The 22,637-nt window shown below is 63.9% G+C and overlaps 1 protein-coding gene across 2 annotated transcripts in view; it reads right to left on the reverse strand.

Annotated features, from left to right (window-relative positions):
- Positions 1–19,370, reverse strand: part of NCS1 (neuronal calcium sensor 1) — a 42,828-nt gene extending 23,458 nt beyond the window's left edge. The window contains exon 1 of one of the 2 annotated variants that reach the window (XR_008549467.1): positions 19,228–19,327. Coding sequence is in view for 1 of the 2 variants with exons in the window: in XM_037491795.2 (XP_037347692.1) it covers positions 19,228–19,291 (64 nt within the window). In the remaining variant the exon portion in view is untranslated. Of the gene's footprint in view, positions 1–19,227 lie in introns of both variants that reach the window. The other variant, XM_037491795.2, reaches the window with a different exon arrangement.
- Positions 19,371–22,637: the final 3,267 nt, after the last annotated feature.

The raw sequence follows: 22,637 nt of genomic DNA on the forward strand, positions 1-22,637 counted from the left end.
TCACCCCTAATGCCTGCAGCTTCTTGGAGAGGCTCACAAAGACACGCGCACATGCTTAGGAAGAGCGAGGACGACAAAGAGCAAACACGACAAAGCGCGGCCGGCTGGCCAGTCGAGGAGAAGACGCCCCGGGGTGCGCTGCGCTGGTGTTTCAATGTTTCTCTGGATTTTTCCAAATAAAAACCTGGGGAGCCGGTGGCGCAGCGGTTGAGCGCTGGGTTGCGAAGCTGCCCGCGGCCTCTGCAGCGCCGGTTCGATCCCCGGCTGCTCCTCGGCCACCAGAGGAGGGTCCCACATGGCGCGCAGACCTCTCCTGCCGCCCGCTGCTCCCCTCAGCAGTGTCCTTCGGTCCTTCTGCCTGCTCTGCTCCCCGCTCTGGCTCTGGTGAATTCTCTCACCCTCCCGCGCTTCTGACTGTACCCAGTGCGTGTATAAACAAACAAACAAATAAATAAAAAACTTTAAAAAAAAAAAAAACCTGGGGAGGGGGAGGTTTGTACTCATGAGTCCTCAAGCTGCGCACCCCTGCCGCGAGTGCCAGCAGGACTGGGGGCCAGCCCAGGTCTTGGCTGATTACCACGGGCCCTGGAAGGGAAGAGGGACTGGGGTGCAATTATGGGGTCCTTCTGCACTGACCTCTGCCCAGATACTGGGGTGACATTCCCAGGATTGGGCTCCAGGCTGGGTCCCATCTCCCCTTCTCCCAGAGCCTCCACCCAAGCGCGAAATTAACAAGCGTCCAACCATGCCGCCGTCACGCGTGGTGGGTCCACTCTGGGCGCTCTGGGCCAGAGGGCCGGGGCTCAGGACCCAGCAGGAAGGAGGGCCATCCTCAGTGCAACCAGCTCCTTCCTGGCTACACCCCAACCTCGTGACCCTCCCGCCCCTCTAACAGGTCAGCCTCCTGGCTGATGTTACTGTTTCCTGGCCTGTCGTTACTGTTCCATCTGCCCAGAACACCCACACTCACCTTCCACCCGGGACCCCACACACATCAGATCCTGGGAGGGACCCTGCCTCGCCCCCTAGCAGCTCTGCTCCCGCGTGGCTTCACACAGAGTCTGTCACCCACAAGCTCAACAGCAGGTCGGGGCGCTGCCTGCGGCCAGGGGAGCAGACCCAGGGTGGAGAGCACAGTCCAGAGAAAGTGCTCTGTCTGTGTGACCTTGGCGATGACACTCCGCTGGGCCCTGGCTGGCTCGTCTGTAAAATGGGACAGGTGCCAGCCCGGCTGGCGGGAGGACGTGGCCAAGGCGTGGTGTGACGTCTGGCTCCCACAAATGCTCAACAGAAGCGACTTCTTTTCTCGCCCTCCTGTCTGGATGCTGAGTTCTCAGAGGCCAACATGCTTCTCCCAGCACCAGCCTTGCAGCCCAGCCCCAGATCCTGCTCCCCGGAGGCAGAGAACAAGCCCTGGCTGGGTCCTCCGTGTCCCCAGCAGCACACCCTAAGGCTCGTTTCTCACCCGACAGGTGGCTCTAGACGATTTGCAAACAAGCTGCCTTTCTCTAGCAGGCTCCAGATGGGGGAGGTGGGGGGTAGGGGGGCAGGCTCACCCCCACACTAGGATTAGAACCAGATTGGGGCTTTATGTGGTCAGAATGTTGGGGAGATCCCGGTGGGCACCCTGTCTCGGCTACTTGTAGGCTGGGTTACTCCACACAGGTTACTTTACCTCTCTGAGCCTAGAGCTCAAATTCCTACCTGGCAGGGCTGTCAGGAGGGTTCTTGAGAGGCAGAGAGAACATTCCTGGCTTAGAGCAGGCTCAGAGCCAGGAGCAGAGCGAGGCGCCCGCTCCATGCCCCACCCTTGGCCTCAGGAGTCTGGCTAGGGAGATGGGCCTGGCGTGCCCTGCGGTGGAAGCAGGAAGCCCATCGAGCCCCCCACACTACACCCCAAAGCACTAGAATGCCCCAAGGCCGCCCCTGCTCCTCCTCCCTCCACGCAGCTCTCAGCTGCCAGCAGGGAACAGGAGAGCCGGTCCCTGGAGCCCAGAATAAATGTTGAGTCTGATTTTGATTTCCCTAAAGCAAAATACCTCTTCCTGACTGACGCTCAGCTCAGACACGGCGGGCCCGAGCTGTGGGCAGACTAGGAGCGCCAGGTCTCCCGCCTCCTTCCGCCCCCCAGCCCTCTTCCATCTCTGGGGAGAGAGAGCGTGGCCTCAGTCTCCCCAGCCACGAGGCCTCACAGGCCTTGGTTTGCTGAACACAAAGAGAAAGCGGGGCTGTGGGGATCTGGCCACCAAACCCCATTAGTCCTCACCCCTTCGACCCCTGTCCGCTTCCAGCACAGCAGTCCCCCAGGCAGGCCTCTCCGCCATCTGGGGTCCTCCTAGTCCCCTCTTCACTGCTGGGGGTTGAGGGGGCGTGTGCACCTGCACCCTCACTCCCAGCCCCTCCCCCTCTGCTCCTCTCAGGTCACCCCAGGGGGGTCCCGCAGCTCCTCGGTCCAAAGGGATGCCCTCGCGAGACCAGACCTCCCTCTCCTGGGCCCCATCCTGGGAACACCCCTCTTCCTGCCCTCCCCAGCAGTCCCCAGCTCACCGGCTGCAAACCAGCCCCGCTGCCTGGAAAACATGAGAACGAGCCCCTGTCCAGGGCTGGCCAATGACGGTCCCCACCCCGTCCTGCAGAGCCTCCCCCACCCCTGCAGCCTCCCTCCCCTCCACTCCCCAGCAGCTGCCAACATTCCTAATTTGGTCAAGTCTCTCCCCAGTCAGAGCCCTCCTCCTGGCCCTCAGGTCCAAGTTCAAAGGTCAGCATAAGCCCCGCCTTTCCGCCATGACCCCTGCCCGCCTCATAGCTCCAACACCAAGAGCTGGGTTCCAGCCTGCAGCACCCAAAGCCTTCCCGCACTGTCTCCCCAAAATGGAAGGTGCTCTTTCCCCTCCCCGGGCAGCAACAGCGGAGCGGGGGGAGGACCCGGACCCCTCTGAGGGCGGGGTCACCCTCTCCCCGGGGACGCCCCTCACCAGGAGGGTCAGGACCCTGCAAGGCGGTGGCAGAGCAAGCTGATCTCAGATTCCAGGGTTCTACTGCTCCCTTGCTGTGCAACCTGTCACGTTCCCTGTCTGAGCCTCAGTTTCCCCATCTGTGAAAGGGGCAGAGGCTCCTGCTCACAGCAGACCTTGTCTGGTTGTGACAACTGTGAAGTGCCGTGCACGGGAGGAGCCAGGGCCTGCAGGTCCGGCCACAGCCCCAGGCTCGGTGGCAGACGCCTGGTTCCCAGGAGCCACACGCCTGCTCCCCCAGCACAAGTCACTGCTCCGGGCGTCACAGCCTGGAAACACTTCCAGCAGGCCCCTGGAAGTGCACGGGGCTCTGCGGCCCCCACGGCCTCCGCACCCCTGAAGAGACCCGCAGGTGACAAGTCACTGAGAAGTCAGAGCAGAGCGTCCCCCATGGCGGAGCCCCCAGGCTCCACAACCTCCACGCACCGGGTGCCCTTGGACCAGCCATGGGGCTGCCCCGCAGATCAGATGCAGCCCAGCAACAAGGACCCCAGCTGGGCTATCACTCCAGGCCTCTGCAGGGCGGGAGCCAGGCAGGCGGGATGCCCTCGCGAGACCAGACCTGCCCCCGCCCCGCCCCGCGCTGGCCCGCCTCCCGCCCGGCTCCCGCGCCCTCTGGCCCAGCCCTGACCAGGGCCCGGACCCTGCCAGCCCTCAGGGGCCCCTCCATTCTGGGGGTGGCAGCGGCCAGCCTGCTCAACGCTCTCCTACCCACACTGCCTGAGACGCCAGGCCCACTGCAGCCACAGGCACGCTGGACTGGGCCTCCCGCGCAGGCTCCCCGGGGACCCAAGGGATCAGGCTGCTGCCACAGGGCTCCCGAGGGCGCGGCCCAAGCCTCCGGCCTCCCAGGGTTCCCGCTCACGGTCAAGAGCAGGCATGGGGTCGGGCACTGCTACGGGGTGGCCCTGCTGGCCGGGCTCTGGTTTCCTCCCGGGTCCCGGGCCTCGTCTCCTCCCCTGACACACCCGCCCCCAGACCCCTACAGCCCCCGTGGAGCCCCTCCCCTCGGCACTCAGAGGGCCGGGCCGCAGAGGGCAGCTGAGCAGTCTTGGGGCTACGGCTTCTGCAGAGAGGCCCTCCTGGGGCATGGAGGGGTCTTCAGCGCACCCACAGGCCTGACTCTGGAACGCAGAGGGCATGGCGGCTGGTTCCAGGCCGCAGAGGCCAGTCTCAGGCCAAGGCTGGCCCCCTGAGCCCCTGGCTAACGGGGCCTGTTCTTTGCTACCCTGAGCGCAGGCCCAGCCGAACTGCTGTGGCCTCAGAAGTCAGGTTCTCGCCCACCAAAAGCCTCTGTGCAAACGTGTCCACCGCCTTCTCAGTCGATGCCCTGAGCTGTGGTCTCCCCTCCATCACGGGGCTGCTATGGCAGCCAATGAATGGACGGGCCAGCATCTGGAGGGCGCTGGACGTGGCAGCAACGCCGTCACCAGGATCACATGATATTAGAACAAAACGACGGGGTCTCTGCACCACTGGCAGGGCTGCAGCGGGGTCTAGGCCAAGATGAGAACCCCTCTGGGATGCCTTCGAGCCATTCACGTCCCACTAACCCCTTGGCGCCTCAGGTTCCTCCCGAGCCCCAAACGCCCCACTGACCGACTCATGTGCTGCGCCAGCCCGCTTCGCTGATGGAGAAACTGCGGCTGATGAAGCAACCAGAGAGGCAAAGGCACCGGGTCGAGGTTGCACAGCAGAGGTGGGGAGTGGAGACTGAAGCTCAGTCCACCTGGCTAAGTCAGACTCAAGGCTTTAGCCTGGACACGGTCATCCCCAGCCCCAAGGGGCTCCCCACCACGTCTCCCCAGCCACAACACTTGCTGAGCCCCTGCTGGGTGCCAGGCACGGGGGAGCGTGAGGCTGGAGGAGTGAGCGCAGCGGGCACAGCAGCCCCTGCCCATTGCAGCTCCTCTGGGTGGCATCTTGCCTGAAGAGCCGGGTTCCAGGTGCCATATTTCTCCTGGGCTCCAGGTCCCTTCTCCCTTTCAGATCTAACAAATAAAGCCTGAATCAGGCCTCCCTGGTGGCCTAGCGGTAAAGTCTCAGCACTACCACCTCGATGGCCCACCACGATGCTGCTCCATGTTTTCACCACCTGAGTTTGAGCCCCAGCTCCCTAGGGAGGTGACCCACATGGCGCAGCAGACCCTCCTGTCTCCCTGCGGCTCCCCGCAGCAGTGTGTCAGTGGATCTGCCTGTTCTGCTCCCCACTCTGTCTCTGGTGAATCCTCTCATCCCCTGCATCTCTGGCCTACACCCCAGTTCTTCCAAATAAATAAATCTTTAAAAAAAAAAACACAAAAAAAAAACCAGCAAATAAAGCCTGAATCGTCGTAACTGATTCCCCTCTCCAAGCCTCACGCTTCCACCTGACAAATGAGCTGAGAATGTTCCCTCGGGCCAGCTCACAGGCAGGCAGGTGATGGTCCTGGAGCAGGGGACCTTGTGGTCAGGTCCGGGGCACCCAAAGGGGAGAGGCCTGTGTCCCCCGGGACCAGAGGGCAGAGTCCCAGGCAGCCACCAGACACCAGAGACAAGGGCCCACTCAAATCTTTGTTCTGGTTCAAATATTCCTGCATTCCGTCGCGTCTGGGCCGCAGCAATTCCTCGAGCGAGGGTCTGCACAGCTCGGGAGGCCCAGGCGCGGGAGGGGGAGCCACCTGCCAGGAGCACAGAGCCTCTGCGGCCAAGCCGGGCTTACAACCAGGCCTGCGTGACCCCAGGACTTGGAGAAGGGGGTGTAGAAAGCATCACATGAGTGCGCGCGGGAGGTGACCTCTTTTCCATCGGGCCCGACACCTGAACCGGGGCATGTGGCCCTTCACAATGGCACAGTCTGGCTCCTCTGACTCCCCCGCTAGGGCCTGGGCCTGGAAGCCGGAGGCTCACGGCCTGGCTCCACTCACGGCCCTACCACACCCAGCTGTGCAACACCGGGCCAGTTGGCCCACCTCTCCGATTCCGGCGTCCCTGCAGAAGACTGAGCTCGGCAAGAGCTTCCCCGTGAACAGAGTAGACGGGAGGACCTGGGTGAGCAGCGAACAAGGCAGCCCCGTGCGCCCTCCTGGAAGCCACGGGACGTGGTGGTTCCCGGTGGAAAGCAGAGGCGCTCGCTTTGATTTTCTCTTTTTTTTTTTTAAGATTTATTATTATTATTTTTTATTTATTTATACAAGCACTGGGTACAGTCAGAAGCGCGGGAGGGTGAGAGAATTCACCAGAGCCAGAGCGGGGAGCAGAGCAGGCAGAAGGACCGAAGCACACTGCTGAGGGGAGCAGCGGGCGGCAGGAGAGGTCTGCGCGCCATGTGGGACCCTCCTCCGGTGGCCGGGGAGCAGCCGGGGATCGAACCGGCGCCCCCAGAGGCTGCGGGCAGCTTCGCAACCCAGCGCTCAACCGCTGCGCCACCGAAGAGGCCCTCTCTTTGATTTTCTGAAACACAAAATTATCTCTGGTGGATAAATGGATTACCCTGCGGTGGCTACACCAGAATTCATCCTCCCTCTCTCTCTCTCTCTCTCTCTCACACACACACACACACACACACACACACACACACACACACGGCAAGACCCCTGCATGAAGTCATCACTACTGCTGGGCTGAGTCTTCCAGAAGGACGGGTCCTGGAGGAAAGAGCCACGACCTCCACCTCCCCGGAGTCTGGGGGTGCGGGTGCTCTCGGGACTCCGGCTGGAGTAACTCCCGCACATTCAGAGCAGGCCAAGGGCTCAGGAACCCAAGACCCCGCCGGGCCCGACAATGGGCGGACTGGGGCACAGGTCGGCCCTACAGGGTCTCTGGTTTGAGTCCTTCTCTAGCCCTGCATGACCCCAGGAAACTGAGCCCGCCCTCTGGGCCTCGGGCTCCTCATCTGTGAGTGGACGGCGGTGGTGACACCACCTTCCCTACCAGGTACTGCTTCACCCCTCCACCCCCAGGCTCCCCAACAACCGACTCTAAGACTCTGAGACTCCGATGGGCCAGGCCCTGGGCTGGACCCTGGGAGCCAGCAGTGACCCAGACTCATGTCCTGTCCCCGCGTGTGGGTCCCCTGTGTAACAGGGGAGACGGACCTAACAAATGACCACGCAGCTGCCATGACGCCGTGGTCGGGAGGGCAGTGAGGGCGGGGAATAGTGTAAGGCAGGTGCCCGGCCTGGTCGGGGCTCAGGCGCACTCCTTGGCGGAAGGGAGCTCAGGCTGACGTGCAGGGATGAGCAGGCCCAGCAGGTCAGGAGGGCTTCCTGGAGGAGGCATCAGGCAGAGAGCTCAGAGAAGACTCAGCACAAGGGGAGGTCAGGGGACCAGAGGAAGGACAAAGCACTGGCCAGAGGAAGGGCCTCAGAGTCAACGACTGCTACTGCTGCGATGAAGGTCGCGGCACCCAAAGACAAGGCAGGGTGGGCGCCCGGCTGGGAGAGTGTAGCACGGAGCTGTGGGACAGTCTCCTCCTCCTACCCACACTGTCCAAGGGCCCGTGGCCCCCAGAGCCCTGATCGGTCCCCAGTGCTGGGAGGGGTAGGACACGCTGGGCTGGTCTCTGTCGGGCTCAGACCTGAGAGCCACATCAGCCGCAGCCTTAATGTCAAGATGACCAGAGCAGGCAGTGTCAGAAGGAGGGTGAGCCCGGCTCACCCTGGATGGTGGAAGTCCAGACAGTGGGAGCAGACGGAGCTGGCGCTGACCGGGACGCAGACCAGGCAGGGGCCAAACCCGGAGTGGGAACCAGAAGCCCCATCTCCACGGCCAGCGCCCTCCCCTCGCCCCAAGCCCACACCTTCCTGCCCCCTCCTGAGAGTCACCTGCCAGCCCCCAGGGCCGGGTCGCACCCTAGCAGAGCCGCCGGAAAGGCTGCAGCGGGGCCCAGAGGGCTGGCTCTCCTGGAGCTGGGCCAGCAGCGGGAGCCCCAGGCCCCGGGGCCGCCTCCCTGCAGGTTCTGGCCCCAGCACCAGCCCCGAGTCTGCTCCTTTAAGAACTGTGGGCGAAGGCTGGCCCTGACCTGCCTTCCCCGCGCGGGGAGGCACATCACAGTCCTGGGTGACTCATCGCAGCCCGTGTGGTCCTGGGCAGCAGGAGGACAGGGCAGTGGGACTCAGAGCGGCAAGGTGGCCCGGGCACAGAGCGGCCCAGCCACACGCCCACCGGCCTGGCCGCACCACAGGCTGGATGCTGACCTTGACCACAACACCTGCCCGCGCTCCCGCAGCCAAGGCGGGAGCCCATCTCCCCAGTGCCCGGTGGCTCCTCTGGTTCCCAAGACTGGCTCCAGAGGGGGCCCTGGCCTGTGAGGAGGCTGCCACTCCGGGGGGCCAGCCCTTCTACCGCCACACTCAGCCACTCCATACGTTCCAAGTCCCCCGAGTTGTGCCACCTGACGCCTCCGGACCCAGAACACGCCGCTCCTTCTGCCAAAAACACTCCCAACATCCCCTGTAAGCTACTCCCCCAGCCCCAACCAAAAACTCTGCCCTTCTCAACTCCTACTCCTCTCTCAGTCAAGGCTACCAAATTCAGCAAATAAAACTACAGGCCCAGTTCAATTCCAACCACAGGTAAACAGCAGGCAATCATTTAGTATGCCTGGCAGCCCTACCCTTGGAACGCAACTGAAAACGCCTCCTCCCGGAAGCCCTCCAAGATGCACTCCCGGAACACCGTGCCAAGCCCTGTCTGGATGTTTGTCCTGGCCCGATATCCTCCAACTGTGAAAGCCAGGAGGAGCAGAGATCCATCTGTCCACTGCCTGTGTCCCTGCACCCACGGGCCTGGCACGAGCAGCCGTCTCACGAATGCTTTCTGCTCCAGGGAGTGCGGGCCTGGCCTGACACAGGCGCCCAGCCTCCAGCTCTGCTCTGCCAGAAGGCCCCTCACAGCCCCCGAAGCCACAGAGCCAAGCGTGGGGACGTGAATCGGGCGAGGACAGCGAGCAAGCTTCTCGCTGCTATTTTGATGGCTGCTGCTAGTATTAAGATCATGTTCCACGCGGCCCAGCCAGGGCTCCTGCAGGCATCCTGGGACAGTAACCACCTAATGTGGCCCTGTGGGCCACCGGGCCAGAGGGGAAGCGGCCCACAGGCAGGTGGGGCGCCCAGCGGCTGGCTGTGCGCTCGCTCCTGTCTGCCCAGCACACGCACTGGGAGCTTTGAACAGAAGGGAAGCGTTTGCTTTCCCCCACAGCGCCAAAAATAGCCCCATCTCCCGCCTTTGAACAGCGATCTTTTGGTTCCTACAGAGGCAGGATCAGGAGGGGCTGGGAGGAGGGGCCGGGTTGGCTGGCGGCTTGGAGAGGAGAGGGGCCCGGTGTCCATGCTGACCTGTTGAGGCCCAGCACCCCTCAGGGAGCCCCCCACTAGACAACACAACCCCATCACTCAGCCCGGGTGGTCAGGGCCAGGGTGGGGGTCGACCCTCAGAGATGGGCGAGGGAGCTGGACTCACTGGCCAGCGGTGCAATCACGTGTTTGTGTTCTCACCCGTTCTTTTTTTTAAAGATTTGTTTTATTTATTTATTTACGCATACAAGAACTGGGGTGTAGGACAGAGGTGTGGGGTGAGAGGATTCACCAGAGACAGAGTGGGGAGTCGAAGAGGCAGATCTACTGAAATCCACTGCTGAGGGGAGCAGCGGGGAGACAGGAGAGGTCTGCTGTGCCATGTGGGTAGCTCCCTGGCCAGGGATCGAACTCAGGCCGCAGCGGCTGGCGATAGCTTGACAGCACTGAGACTTAACCCCTGCGCCACCAGGGAGGCCCACCTTCTCACCCATTCTAACCACGGGCTGGGTGCTGCCCTAGAAGCTGAGGTGACAGCGCTGGCCTCCCGGTGAGACCAGGGGTCCCTTGGGCACCCACAGCTGCAAAAGGGTAGGTTCAACGCGCCCTGGCCCCCGGTCATGAAGGTCACAGTTGGGCCGCATCCCATGGGAGGGGCCCCTGGGCGCTGGTACAAGCTGAGTGGGGCCAGGGTGGTCCTGCCAGGGTCAGAGGCACGAGGCAAGGGAGGCAGAGGAAAAGCTCTGACCCCTGAGTGGCCCCAGCTCAGGGCGTGACCGTGTGCTCCACCCGCGAGAGGTCCTCTGTGGCGCTGCCCCATTTTATTTTAGCGTCCTCTGTGGCGCTGCCCCTGGGACCCCACGGAGGGGTTCAAACAGCCTCTACACCAGCCTTCCCCACTCAGTCCAGCCACGACCCGGGCGGGGTGTCCACGTGCCCCTGTCACAGACGTAAGGGGGGTCAATGAGGGGTCTGGCCCCGGTCCCAGAGCAGAGGGGGCGTGCACCAGGCCCGCGGGCCCCTGAGCAGGAGACCCTGACGCCACGGTGCCCACAATGACAACAGGGCTCTGCCCTGTCCCTGCCCCCAGCCCGCGGGGAGAAAGCAGAGGCCCGGCGCGCGCTGGCCAGGGCTGGGGAGCGGGGCGCACGGCGTGAACCCGGCGCGTCTGCCTCCCAACGCAGGCCCCTGTATGGCTCCCACAGCAGCTTCCTAGTTTCCAAAAAGAAAGAGGCCACTTTGTCCCCCGAAGGCCAGAGCAGTGGGGGAGCCGGGGAAGCTGGAGCGCCTGGGCGCCTGCCTCCTTGCTGCAAACCCGAGAGCCTGGAATAAAAAACAGCGGCTGCTATTTCTGCCTTGGGTTAAACATTCCTCAAAGCCACATTCCTCCCACCCTCCTCCTCCTCCCCTGCAGGGATTCCAGAGCGCAGTGGCCAGGACCAACCGCCAGCTTCCCGGGGGCCCCCTCCAGAGGGGGAGTGCCGCGCCAGGAGCTGCCCATACCGCCCCACTCCCAGGCCGGCTCACCTGGTGGGAGCACCGCCTCCCGCGGGGCACCCGGGGCTGAGGAAAGACGACACCCCGTCTCAGGGAGCGCAGGAGGGAACCCGGACTGCAGCCGGGCGGCCACGGTCACAGCAGGTGGGGCTGCGCCCAGGAGCCGGGACTCTGACCCCCAGCGACCCCTGCCCCTCAGAGCACCCTGCCCAGCAGGGGGCCAGACAGAGCCACTCAAGGACACGCAGCAGGAGGTCCAAAGGCCAACTCCATGCACCCAGGCCGGGCGGCACGAACCCAAGCCCACCAGGCCGGCTGCGGGTCTCCAGGCCCCTCCATCACTGCCCCTGAGCCCGCATGGCAGCTGCGAGGACGCAGACGCGCTGGGCTGGGCAGGGCAGTGCACCCAGGGTGCTCTCGGTTGCCCAGCCTCATCCTCTGGTGGGCACCGCCAACTCCCAGCCCCCCCACAGGGTCCCCAGGAGACGCCTGCACTGCACAGGGGTGCATGGCGCCTGCGCGCAGGGGTGAGGAGGACTCTGTGAGGTCAGCACTGGGGACCCGGTTAGCACCCGGTTCTCTGCTAGGAGGGACAGAGCTGAGAAAGCTGGGCCTGGGCGGCCACCCAGGGCATAACCCGACCAAGGTTCCCGGGCCACCTCCACAGCCTCCGCCCTGCCTCCCCAGGGAGAGGATGGCCCCCCAGGACCTCCCAGGACACGGAACATCGTGAGCCCCTGAGGTTCCGGAGTTCACAACTGGAAGGCCCCAACCCACTGCACCATCCAGCCTCACGGCCAGCCCAGGAACCCAGGATGCCTGGCCAGTGTCAGACGCTCTGGCCGCCCCTAGCGAGGGAGCACCAGGCGGGCGTGCAGGAGGGCAGTGGCCATGGCAAGACAGAGCCGAGCCTGAGCCTGGCTTGGCGCTGACCACCTGGGAGGTCTCAGGCACGCGCCCGAGGCTGCCCGGGGTTTCTCTGGTCATCTGTAAAACAGGCACGGCAGGCTCACCCCTGGGATGGTGGTGCGTCCTCAAGGGGGACCTCTGGCCCCGGGTAAGAAGGAGCCATCGTGGTTGTCACCCCTCCCGGTGACACCCGCACCCCCGCTGCCCAGGGCAGATGGGCCCGGGGCCCGCCGGGGCAGGCAGGAGGCCTGAGACGTGGCAGCTGCGTCTCAGGCGCAGGTGGCTGAGCGATCCGCTTCTGAGATTCCCAGCCTGTCTGTGCCTCCCACCCAGGGGTCCCTTCCCCGTGCACAGCTGCACTTACAACCTGCAGGCACAGCAACACACGGGCGTGTGCACAGACGTGTGGCTCACCCACCCCTGCCACGCACCGCAGCCCCGGCCCTCACGCCCAGCACCTGCCACCTGGAAGGGGCTGGCACAGGAGCCCTGCACCCACCCCCCCCGCCCACCCCCCTGGCACCCCCACGCTTCCCGCACCCACTCACCAGCTCCCTCTGAGCCCCGTGTTCCCAACTATAAACAAGGACCACAGGGCCTGGGAGGACTGCCAAGGTCAGCGTCTAGTGTTCCCTGCGGCCGGTCGGAGGGAGATTGCACTGACCAGCCCTGCGGAAGTCTCCCATCTGGCGATCCGCCCACTGACCAGAAAGGGAAACTGAGTCACCCGAGGGCCTGCAAGCTCTAACACCCCCATCCAGCAGCAAAGGCTCTGGGACCGAGGCCAGGAGGGTGTCTCTCAGGCCCTCCAATGCTGCATCCGCCCAGGACTCTATAATCCGGAATCCCCAGAGGCCCACCCTCCCCATCTCGGTGAGCCAGGAACCCAAGCAGGGTGACCCCAAATGATTCCACTACACACGGCTCAGGGCGTCCCCACGGGCCTCTCTCCCGATTTAGCCCAGGGTCAGCAGAGGGGCCAGTCGCTGCTGTCCACCACCATCTCCCACACGAGGCACCCAGAGCTCAGAGGGCGAGGAGCTCACCAGGTCACAGGCCACAAGCTGGCCCCGAGCCATGGACACTGCTGGAAATCCCAGCCCAAGTTCAAGTGACCCAGGAACTTGGCATGTTCATTTATGGCTCTCTCCAGCCTGGTAGGGAGCCCACACCTATGTGCTAAGCACTTCGTTTTGTATCAACAGCCAGAAAGACCCCACTTTTAAAGTACACAGGTTTCCCGCTTACGGGGGAGTTAGAGGACAAGCTGAACCCCAGCAGAAGAAACTTACAGTCCCCTCTTGAGTCAAGGGCCAACCGCAAGGGCCGGGTAGGTGACACCCCAACAGCACCCAGCAGCCGTCCATCCTGCCGGGACCTGCCAGGTGACTCCGGGAGACACTGGGACTTGATTTGTTCCTTTGGAAGAGGAAGGCGTTGGACTACACGATGCCTCCTCTCGCTCAGCGATCCTGGGATTCTACTTAATGGTAATCAAAGAAATGAATATTGAATCAGGAAGCTACTCTATTCCTTCCCCACGAAACTGACAAAAATTTAGAAAAACAATACTCGGTGCTGGCAAGAATGCAAGTCAGGGCCTCCCTGATGGTGCAAGGGGTTAAGACACAACCAATGAAGCTGTCCGCAGCCACTGTGGCACGAGTTCGATCCCCGGCCAGGGACCTGCCTACATGGCATGGCAGACCTCTCCTGTCTCCCCGCTGCTCCCCTCAGCAGTGGATTTCAGTCAGTCTGCCTGTTCTGTTCCCCGCTCTGTCTCTGGTGAATCCTCTCACCCCTCACACCGCTGGCCTGTACCCCAGATCTTGTATGCATAAATAAATAAATCTTAAAAAAAAAAAAGAATGCAAGTCAGCGGGCACTCACACGTCCCCTTCTGCTGAAAATGTAAATTGGAACATACTTTCTGGAGAGCAACTCGACAATTTTTCCATCAAAAGCCTTTTAAGATGTTCTCAGTCTTTGATTCCATAACCTCATTTCAGGAAATTTATCCTCAAGAAGAGATAGGCAAAGATTTAGCACAAAGATATTTGTCACGATATCGTTTATTTTAGAAAAAAAACCAAAGCAGCCTAAGTGGCCAATGGGGGGGATCCCATAATTAATCGCTGCACCCATCGGCTGCGCTATAAAACGTTGTGTTTTAGAAGCACAGTTAAGGGCATGGACATTCACAGCAGGTTTTAAAACGTCAAGAAAAATATATCATCTGAAATTTACAAGGTAATGAAACTTGGTACCAAATCCCGCTGAGTCTCCCCCCAAATGTCTGTCTAGACTCCATCTCTCACACCCTCCCGCAGTCACCCCAGCTCATCACCATGATCGCCACCCCCTCCCGTCGACTCTGAACTACAGACAAGAAGTCGCCAAATCCAAATCTCACACCCCTCTTTCCACAGCACCCCCACCTCCAAAAAAGTCTAAATCCCGAGCCACGGCCGTGGGGGCCCTTGCAGGGAGGTGACGTGGGCCCAGGCGGCCAGCCAGCTGCATCACCATGGTCTTCTCCAGGGGGACTCAGGCCTGGTCTGGGGAGCAGAGGCAGCTGGGTTCAGGCCCAAGGCCACGGCCAGGAGGAAGGGGTGGGGGGCGCGGGTGGCAGGAGCTGGTCACATTTAAGCTGGAGCTGGAGGAGGCAGAAGGAGCCAGAACACACAAGGAGGGGACTCTGACGCCCGCTGGCTCTGGGACACCCAAGGGCCAGCTGCCGCCCGCTGGGTTTAGACAGCCCCCAGAACCAGGCGCCCTGCTAAACCCTCCACCTGCCCCGACCCCGCACTAACTCTGGGGTCCCTGTGAGGCCCACTCTCCAAAGGAGGAGAGTGAAGCTCCGTGAGACAGGGCTTGCCACCCCAAGGAGAGAAGGGGAGAGACAGAGCCAGAAGCCCAGCACCGCTGGACCCCGAGCCCTGGTTCCCTCCCCGAGGCTCTGCTGCCGAAGAGCCCAGCTCCCTTTCTGCTCTGGACCCCAGGGCACTGAGCCGGCGGCACCCACGCTGGCAGGTGGCAAGGGTCAGAGGAACAGACGGGTGCTGAGAGGGCAAGCGACTAGCCCAAGGCCACAAAGCCCAAGGAGGGGGCCTCACCGGTGGTGCAGGGGTGAAGTCTCAGCACTATGAGGCTGTCCGCAGCCACTGCAGCCTGAGCTCCATCCCCAGCCAGGGAGCTGCCCACAGGGCGCAGCAGACCTCTCCTGTCTCCCCGCTGCTCCCCCAGCAGTGGATTTCATTGTATTCACCTGTTCTGCTCCCCACTCTGTCTCTGGTGGATCCTCTCACCCCCGCATCTCTGGCCTGCACCCAGCTCTTGTATGCATAAATAAATAAAAATAAATCTTTTTTTATATGTTTAATATATTTTATTTTATATAATTCTTACATCATTTTTCATTTTTGCACAGCGCATGCATTTGCATTTTGGTTACATTCCCCATACAATTGCACCCCCCTTATTTTGACCCTAATCCCTCCTCTCCCCCCGCCCCCGGAGTGTCTCTGGCTATAGTTGCTAATCAAAAATAAATCTTTAAAAAAAAAACAAAAACAGGGCCCGAGGAGGCCCCGGCCCCGGCTCGCCTTCCGACAGCAGCCCTGCTGCTTCTCGCCCCAGGGCCCCCCAAGAGTCGGGGTCCAACCTGCTTCCTCTTGCTGCGGCTACGTCCAGTGGGTCAGACAGCAGCCTCCTCGGCCTCACCCTGCTCATGGGACACAGGGGTTGCGGAAGCCACCTTCCTCCCGGGCCCTCCCCACCGGGTGACTGAGCCCTGGCCTGGCCGTGGGGCCCTCTGTGCCCCAAGACCCTCATTTGTCCCAAGATGGGTACCAGACACTGCCTCCCCCAAAGAGACATCTTGCCTCGCTCTGGTGGAGCAGAGACTCTTCATCCTACGGGGAGGAACAAAGCCAGAGGGGCCTGGGCACCCAGCGGTGACACCCAGCATCTCTCAACCCGACTCCTGCCCTGACTGGAGACCCCTTCTCGGCCCTGGGTGGCAGAGGTGTTAGCTGTGGCCACCCAAAGGCCCCTCCCCTGCACAAGCTCCCACAAGCCGGCCCGTCCTGGGCATCCAGAAAAGGCCAAAGAGACTCAAGGTTGGCAGGAAGGTCAAGGCAGAGTCTGCACTGACCAAGAACTGCAGGAGATGGTGACCGCCTCTGAGTCTGGACAGGGGCCCCCGGGGAGTGCTGCAAGCACCAGGGGGAGAGGGCAAGGAGGCGCGTGGGGGGCTCGCCTCTTGGGCTGGCTGGCCTGGACCCAGGAGCCCTGATGCGACCGTGGCCCAGACAGCCTGGCTGGCCTCCACTGAGGCCAGGAATGAGCACAGCTCTGTGCCCAGCACGAAAGGCAGAAGGAACACTCACCGGATGGTGGGGGGGGGCAGGGGGCGGGGAGCTGAAAAATGAACAAGTCGGGGGCAAGCATAAGAGCCTGCTGAGGGAGGGGAGCAGGCAAGCCAACCAAAGCACCCATGGGTGCCCGGAGCAAAGACCCAGGAAGTAGGAAAGTGGCCCTGGGAGAGAGGAAATTTGCCCACAAGATATGAGTTAAGCGCTGCTCCAGGTGAGCAGGGCCGTGCAGTCAACAGGATGAGCAGGACGGCTGTCCCCCAGCCTCGCCTGCCCCCCAGCCTCGCCTGCGCCTCGCCTGCCTCCCAGCCTCGCCTCCCTGACCAGCGCCCGCCACGCTGATCACCGGGAATCACCCTCCAGGAACCAGGTGCCAGGGACACCCATTTTGCAGATGAGGAAACCGAGGTCCAGTGAGGCCACGCGTGTCGGGCACACAGGGATGATGACAGCAGCCTCGTCCACACGGAGGAAGGCAGTGGGCCAGCTGCTGGCACCCCTCTGGGGGCCGGGCTGGGCGGGAGCCCCCACCTCTGGGGGGGCCCTGCTGGATGAGAACAGAGTGGGAAGGGAGAGGCTTGGGGGGCCTCTGACGATTTACAAGTCTTATCTGCAGAGGAGGAAAAGCATCTGCTGTGTGGTGTTAAACAGCGACCGAGGGGTGTGGGCAGGCTGGTCCAGATGTGCTTGGTGAGGGCCACACAGCTGGAGGGGTGGACCTGATGCTTCCTCGCACAGACCACCAGGGCGGTCTCCCCGGGAGTTGGGATCGCTGCTGAGCACAGTGGACCCCACGGAGGCAGGCGAGAGCACCTGGGCTTCCCTCTGGGCATGGAAGCTGAGGACACCTGGTGATGCTTACACATGCCAGCACCCCGAGACCCAGGTGTCGGGTCCCTGGGAACCAAGATCTGTGTGACAGACACATGTCAAGGACACAAATACCCAGGCCCAGTTCAGACCTTACAAATCAGAAATCTAGGAGGGCCAGGCTCAGGCGCCTGGGCTTTCAACACGCCCTTCCAGAGTCCTGACACGGGGTGTCCTCCTGGGCGCAACCCGTCCACCCCATGCACAGAATCCCCTGAACAGAGCACACCCCCTCCCACCAGAAGGAAGCTCACTTGGAACCCTAAAACAAGCTCTGGTTTTCTTGGCTCTCCCCGCCGCTTCGTTCAGCAAATATCGGTGCACCCCCTTGGCACCAACGCAAAGAACCGGACAGGTGCCAGCAGGGGGGCCGACACCAGCCAGCGAGCCCTGGCACCCCCTCCGCCGCTGCCCCAGCCCACCCCACAGAGCATGGCACAGCGGAAAAGTACCATTAACACTCCCTGATGAAACTGTTCCACGTCTCCAAAGGCCTTTAAAAATAGCCCAGGCCGCCCGGCAGCACGGGGGGGAGCGCCCCAAGCCGGTTTGACTCAACTTCTCCCAAATTTGACAGACCTGCCTGGAGACGGGGACCCCAGGGCCCCTCGCATCCAGAATCCTCCATCCCGGGCTTAGAGGAGAAAACAGAAAAGGACGCAAAGAAAAGCCCTTCTGATGCCCCGGGGAGCCCCAAGGTCTCTCAAGGGGCCTCGCTTTGGCACCACACAGATCCGAATTCAAGTCCTGGCATCGCCGATGACCAGCCGTGGCCCTGGGCACGCCCCCCACTGGGACAGCCTCCTGGGCCTTCGCTCCCTCTTCCGTAAACGGGGGTGGTGGCAGTGCCCACCCTGCCCAGGGTTGTGGCAAGGACACAAAGAGCTGGCCCGTGCTGCCCTCGGTGAGCAGGCAAGCTGGCCACGCTGGGCTCACGGCGCACCGAACCGCCCCCTGAGCCGGACAGCTGGGCAGCCCATGGCCACCGCTCGGTGAAGCTCCCAGCAGCTTGGCCGTGAGTGGCCTGCCTGCCTCCAGCCGTGCGCCACACCTGGATGGACTCGGAAGGAAGGCCCAGCAGCGCTCCCGAGACTGGCAAACTGGAAGGGCTGCCCACCGGCCCTGAAGCATGGATAAGCAGCAAGGACAGGTCCGTGGGTGCTCACAGCCTCGCCCCTCGAGGACCAGCCATGCATGGGGATGCGGCTCCGTGCTGCAGCCTCCCCTGGATGGGGGCCAGGGCCTCTCGGTGCTGAGCGCCCACTCAGGGAAGCCCCTTTTGTTTCAAGCACGTGGGGGCGAGGGGCACGGAGCCCAAGCGTGGGCCTGGACAGACCTGCAATGTGCCCGGAGGGCCGATGGGGGGAGGTTGTGCAATGCACCAGAAGCCGCCTCCCAGGCCTCCAGCGGCCGGCTGGCATCAAGCTGCTGCCTCCAGGGAGGATGCCAGAGGCAGGACCCTCCAGCCGCCCACGGCGGGGGTCAACCCCAGCCCGAGTCCTTCCAGACAGCGAGGCCAGCCTCCTCCCCAGGCACAAGCACGGAGCTGCGTGGTCAGGACCCGGGGCCGTTAACCCCTGGCGTGCCAGGGCATCTCCCCGGAGGCTGCCGGAAGGCTGAGGGCTGGTGCGGGGAGCCCAGAGGGGCCAGGGGCGGGGGGCTGTGAAGTTGGCCAAGTGGAGAGAGGCGCCCTGGCCCGGGTCAGGACAACTCCGCAGCCGTCAGACCCTCTTTTAGGGGTGCCCCACACAAACGTCTAAATGATGAGGCGCAGCCGATCACCCCCCGCTGGAGAAACCCGGCGCTCAACTTGGCCGAAGGATGGGAGGGGGCGGGGAGATGGGCGGGGGCCTCAGCCCGGGAACCCGACAGCCCGCGGGGCGCCCGGGACCCTCCGCGGCGCGAGCCCGGCTCACACGGGCGCCCCCACCCGCGGCGCGGCGACGGCTCGCGGGCGGCGCAGCGCGGTGCATGAATCACCCGCCGGCCGGGCCCTCGCCGGCGCCGGCGCCCCCAGCCCGGGCCGCGCCCTCGCGCCCGCACACCCGGCCCCTCCGAGGGCCCGCAGGGGGGCGCGGGCCGGGGCGTCCCTCCCGGCCGGGCTCGGCGGCTGACAGGCGCGCACGCCCGGGGGGACGGGGCGCCGGGAACAAAAGGCCCAGGTGTGGGGCCGGGGCGCCGCCCGGAGCGCCGAGGGGCGCGGGCGGAGGCCTGGGGGCGCGCGCGGGCCGGGGGCGCGCGGGGACCGGGGGGCGGGGGGGGGGGCGGGGTGGGGGGCGCACTCACAGTAGGTTTTCCTGGTCAGCTCCTCCACAACTTCGGGCTTCAACTTGCTGTTGGATTTCCCCATCCTCGGCGCCGCGGCCCCCGCCCCCCGGGCCGGACCCCGTCGGGGCGCCCAGCGGGAGCGGCTGGGCCGGGCCGGGCCGGGCCGGGGCGCGCGGCGGGCCGGCGGGCCGGGCTGGGCCGGGCCGGGGCCGCGCCTTTGTCTGCGCCGTGCCCGCGCGGCCCGGGCGCGGGGCTCCGGCGGGGGCTCCGGCGGGGCTCCGGCGGGGCGCGGGGCGCGGGGCTCGGCTCGCAGGCCCGGCCGTCGGGCCGCCGCCCTCTCCCGGCGCCGGGCGCGGAGCTGCGCAGGGCCGGGCGCCGCGGGCCGCGGTGGAGCCGCGGTCGTCCCTGGTTACTGGGCTGCGCGGCACATGCTCGCGGCTGCGCCCCGCTCGCCGCCGCCCCCGCCCCCCGCCCCCCGCCCGCGCCGCGCCAGGGGTGGACCCGGAGCCGCCACTCAGCGCCCGGCGCCGCCCCCGCCCGCCCGCCCGCCCGCCCGCCGCGCCGCGGCCCGCGAGCCCGGAGCCGGCGCGCGCCCCGGCGGGGGGGGGGGGCCCCGCCGGCCCCCGGGACCGAGCCCCGCGCCTCCCGCCCTCGCGCGTGGAGCGGGCGGGGGGGCGCGCGGAAGCGCCGACGCGGGCGAGGCCGGGCCCGCCCGAGACTCATTCATCCGGCCCGGGTCTGTGGGGCGCCGGGCACGCGCGGGGCGCGGGGCGGGGGGGCGCGGGGGGCTGCCTTGCGGGAAGGCACAGGTTGGGCCCGGGACCCCCACCTGCGGTGCGGGGAAGGTGACCTCCAGCCCGCGCGGAGGGAGGGGCCGGGAGGGGATGGAGGCCCTGAAGCCTGGGGGAAGCAGAGGCCAAAGGCCCGCGACTCCTTCCCCGGCGGGGCTCCCCAGGGCTGCGCGTCGAGGCCACAGAGGACGGGGTTCGCAACGGGTGTGGCCTCTCCCCGGGAGCTGCTGGGCCTCTGCTTTTTAAGGGAGGGGGTGACAGGGTCCACCAGCTCCGCACCTGCCTTTGGGCGTCTCTGGTCCTGGAGCTCCAGGTCCGAGCTCAGCTCCAAAGGGGGGCAAAGAAGAGGGGCTGCCCACCAGGCCTCCCACCTGCCCCAGGATGGGGGCCTGACCCCGGAGGGAAGAAGAGGCTGAGCCGCACCCCCAGGGGCAGAGACTAGCTCTCCGGCTTTGCCCCCAAACCCCGGCCACCTTCAGAAGAGGGTACAGTGGCACAGCAGGGAGGGCACAGGCTCAGGGGCCAGAGCCACATCCAGAGGGGGCGGATTCGGTTGACCCGGGAGTGGAACCCCCACCTGGGGGCTGACTCGGACGCTGTTGGAGCCCACAGTGAGGGTGCAGAGCTGGCCAGACCAGCCCGAGTGCCAGCCTGGGAGGAGAGGCCATCAGGACAGGGGCTGAGGGATGGCACTGCCCGCTGTCCGAGTCCCAAGTGCTGGGCACTGGGGGCACCACCAGGCCAATAGGGTTCATTTTCTCGGGGAGCTGATAGGATCCCCCACCCCTCTGTGCCCACCCCACAGTGGGCCCCAGATCACATGGGTGACATGCCATGCAGGAGACGGAGGGGGCTTTGGGGACACATACACAGAAACCTGTTGGGGGGGCAGTCAGGGAGGTTCCTGGGGTCTTCCCAGGGTCATTCAGCAAAGATTTCCTGAGCACCTACTATGTGCAGGCCGCAGAGGAAGTGGCACAGAGCTTGCGGTTCAGTGAAGGGAGAGCGGTGTATAACATATCAGCTGGAAAAATATCCAAGTGGGGGAGGGAAGAGCAGGGGGGAAGGGAGGGGGTTTGTAAAGTTGGGGGACCTCGGGGACAAGTTGCTATTCAAGGACCTGAAGGAGGAGCAACACTGCCCAGCCACCCATGGGTGGCCCGGAAAGGGGGCAGCACAGGGGGATTTAGAAGGCCAGGTAAGGCCTCCCTGGTGGCACAAGGGGTTAAGATGCAACCTGTGAAGCTGTCCGCAGCCCCTGCAGCACGAGTTCGATCCCCGGCCAGCCAGGGAGCTACCCACATGGCGCAGCAGAACTGACTCGCCCGCTGCTCCCCTCAGCAGTGTGCTTGTGTCAATCTGCCTGTTCTGCTCCCCACTCTGTCTCTGGTGAATCCTCTCACCCCCTACATCTCTGGCCTGCACCCCAGCTCTTGTATGCAAAAATAAATCTTTAAAAAAAAAAAAAAAAAAAAGGCCAGGTAGAGTGGAGAAATGACGGCAGATGTGGGCGCTGTTGGTATTTAGCTGGGCCCTGGGTTGCTGCCTGAAGCCCTGTCCCCAGGCAGGTGTCAATGGAACTGGGGACCAGTTCCCAGACCACCACCTGGTCTCCCCAGAGCCTGCCTGGACCCCAGGGTATCTGCCCCTGCCGGGCCTTCTCCTTGCCCCAGCCAGGTCAGAAGCCATGGAGGCCTGTGTGCCCCGCAGGGCCGTGCTCCGCCTCATCTCCCAGCTCCTGGAGAGCTCCTCCCGACTGCAGCACCCAGACCTGGTGTCAGGCGGAGACCCTCGCCCACACCTGCCGCGGAGCACTTGGCTTGCGCCAGCCCGAGGGGAGCTGGGCAGTGAGCATGGACACACACCAGGTCTCGAAGTTTCCTGTGTAATAAAAAGGAGACGTAGCTCGTTAATATTTTTAGCTAAATAATATATTGCTCTGATAATATTTGGGCTATCATGGGTTAAATTTATTATTAAAATTGATTCCCCTGTTTACATTTTTGTAAATGCCAACTGGAACAATTTTAATTGCTTATTTTTGCTTGTCTATGGGACAGAGCGGTCATGGAGGACCCTCAAATCATGGAAACGTCACCCCCCGAAGCCTTCCCACCGCCCTGAGGGCTGGGGGTCGCTCAGGTCACCCACCGGGCTGGTGGGGACACAGCTGGAGGTGGAGGGTGCCCAGAGGAGAGTCAGCTGCTGGGAGCCGGGTGGGGGTGTGAAATCTGATCCAGGGGAGTGGGAGCAGGAAGGAGGAGGGGTCCCCCGAGCCCCCAGCATGGAGCAGGACTCCCTGAGACCCAGGCCCTACCAAGTGTGGCTTTAGGCAAATCACTTCCCCTCCCATAAGCCACCTTCCCGTGGGGGGAGGGCATATAAGGGCCAGAATGTTTGGCAAGAGCACACGCCAAGGAGCTACAATCTTGAACCTTCGAAGAGGTTTCTAAGGTAACAAGGAAAAGCGGAGTCCCCAGCAGAAAGTCCGGAGAGGACGCAGACCAGGGGGACAGGAAGGCTGCCGTGTGGGTGAGCCCAAAACGTAAGACAGGCCAGGAAGAAGAAATCTGGGTCCACAACCACGCCCAGCATCGCCAAGGGCACAGCACCGGGTCCCGCGGGGGCCCTGCGAGG

This window comes from Talpa occidentalis, unplaced genomic scaffold (assembly GCF_014898055.3).
Source record: "Talpa occidentalis isolate TD23 unplaced genomic scaffold, MPIMG_talOcc4v2.1 talOcc4.7, whole genome shotgun sequence".
NCBI lineage: Eukaryota > Metazoa > Chordata > Mammalia > Eulipotyphla > Talpidae > Talpa > Talpa occidentalis.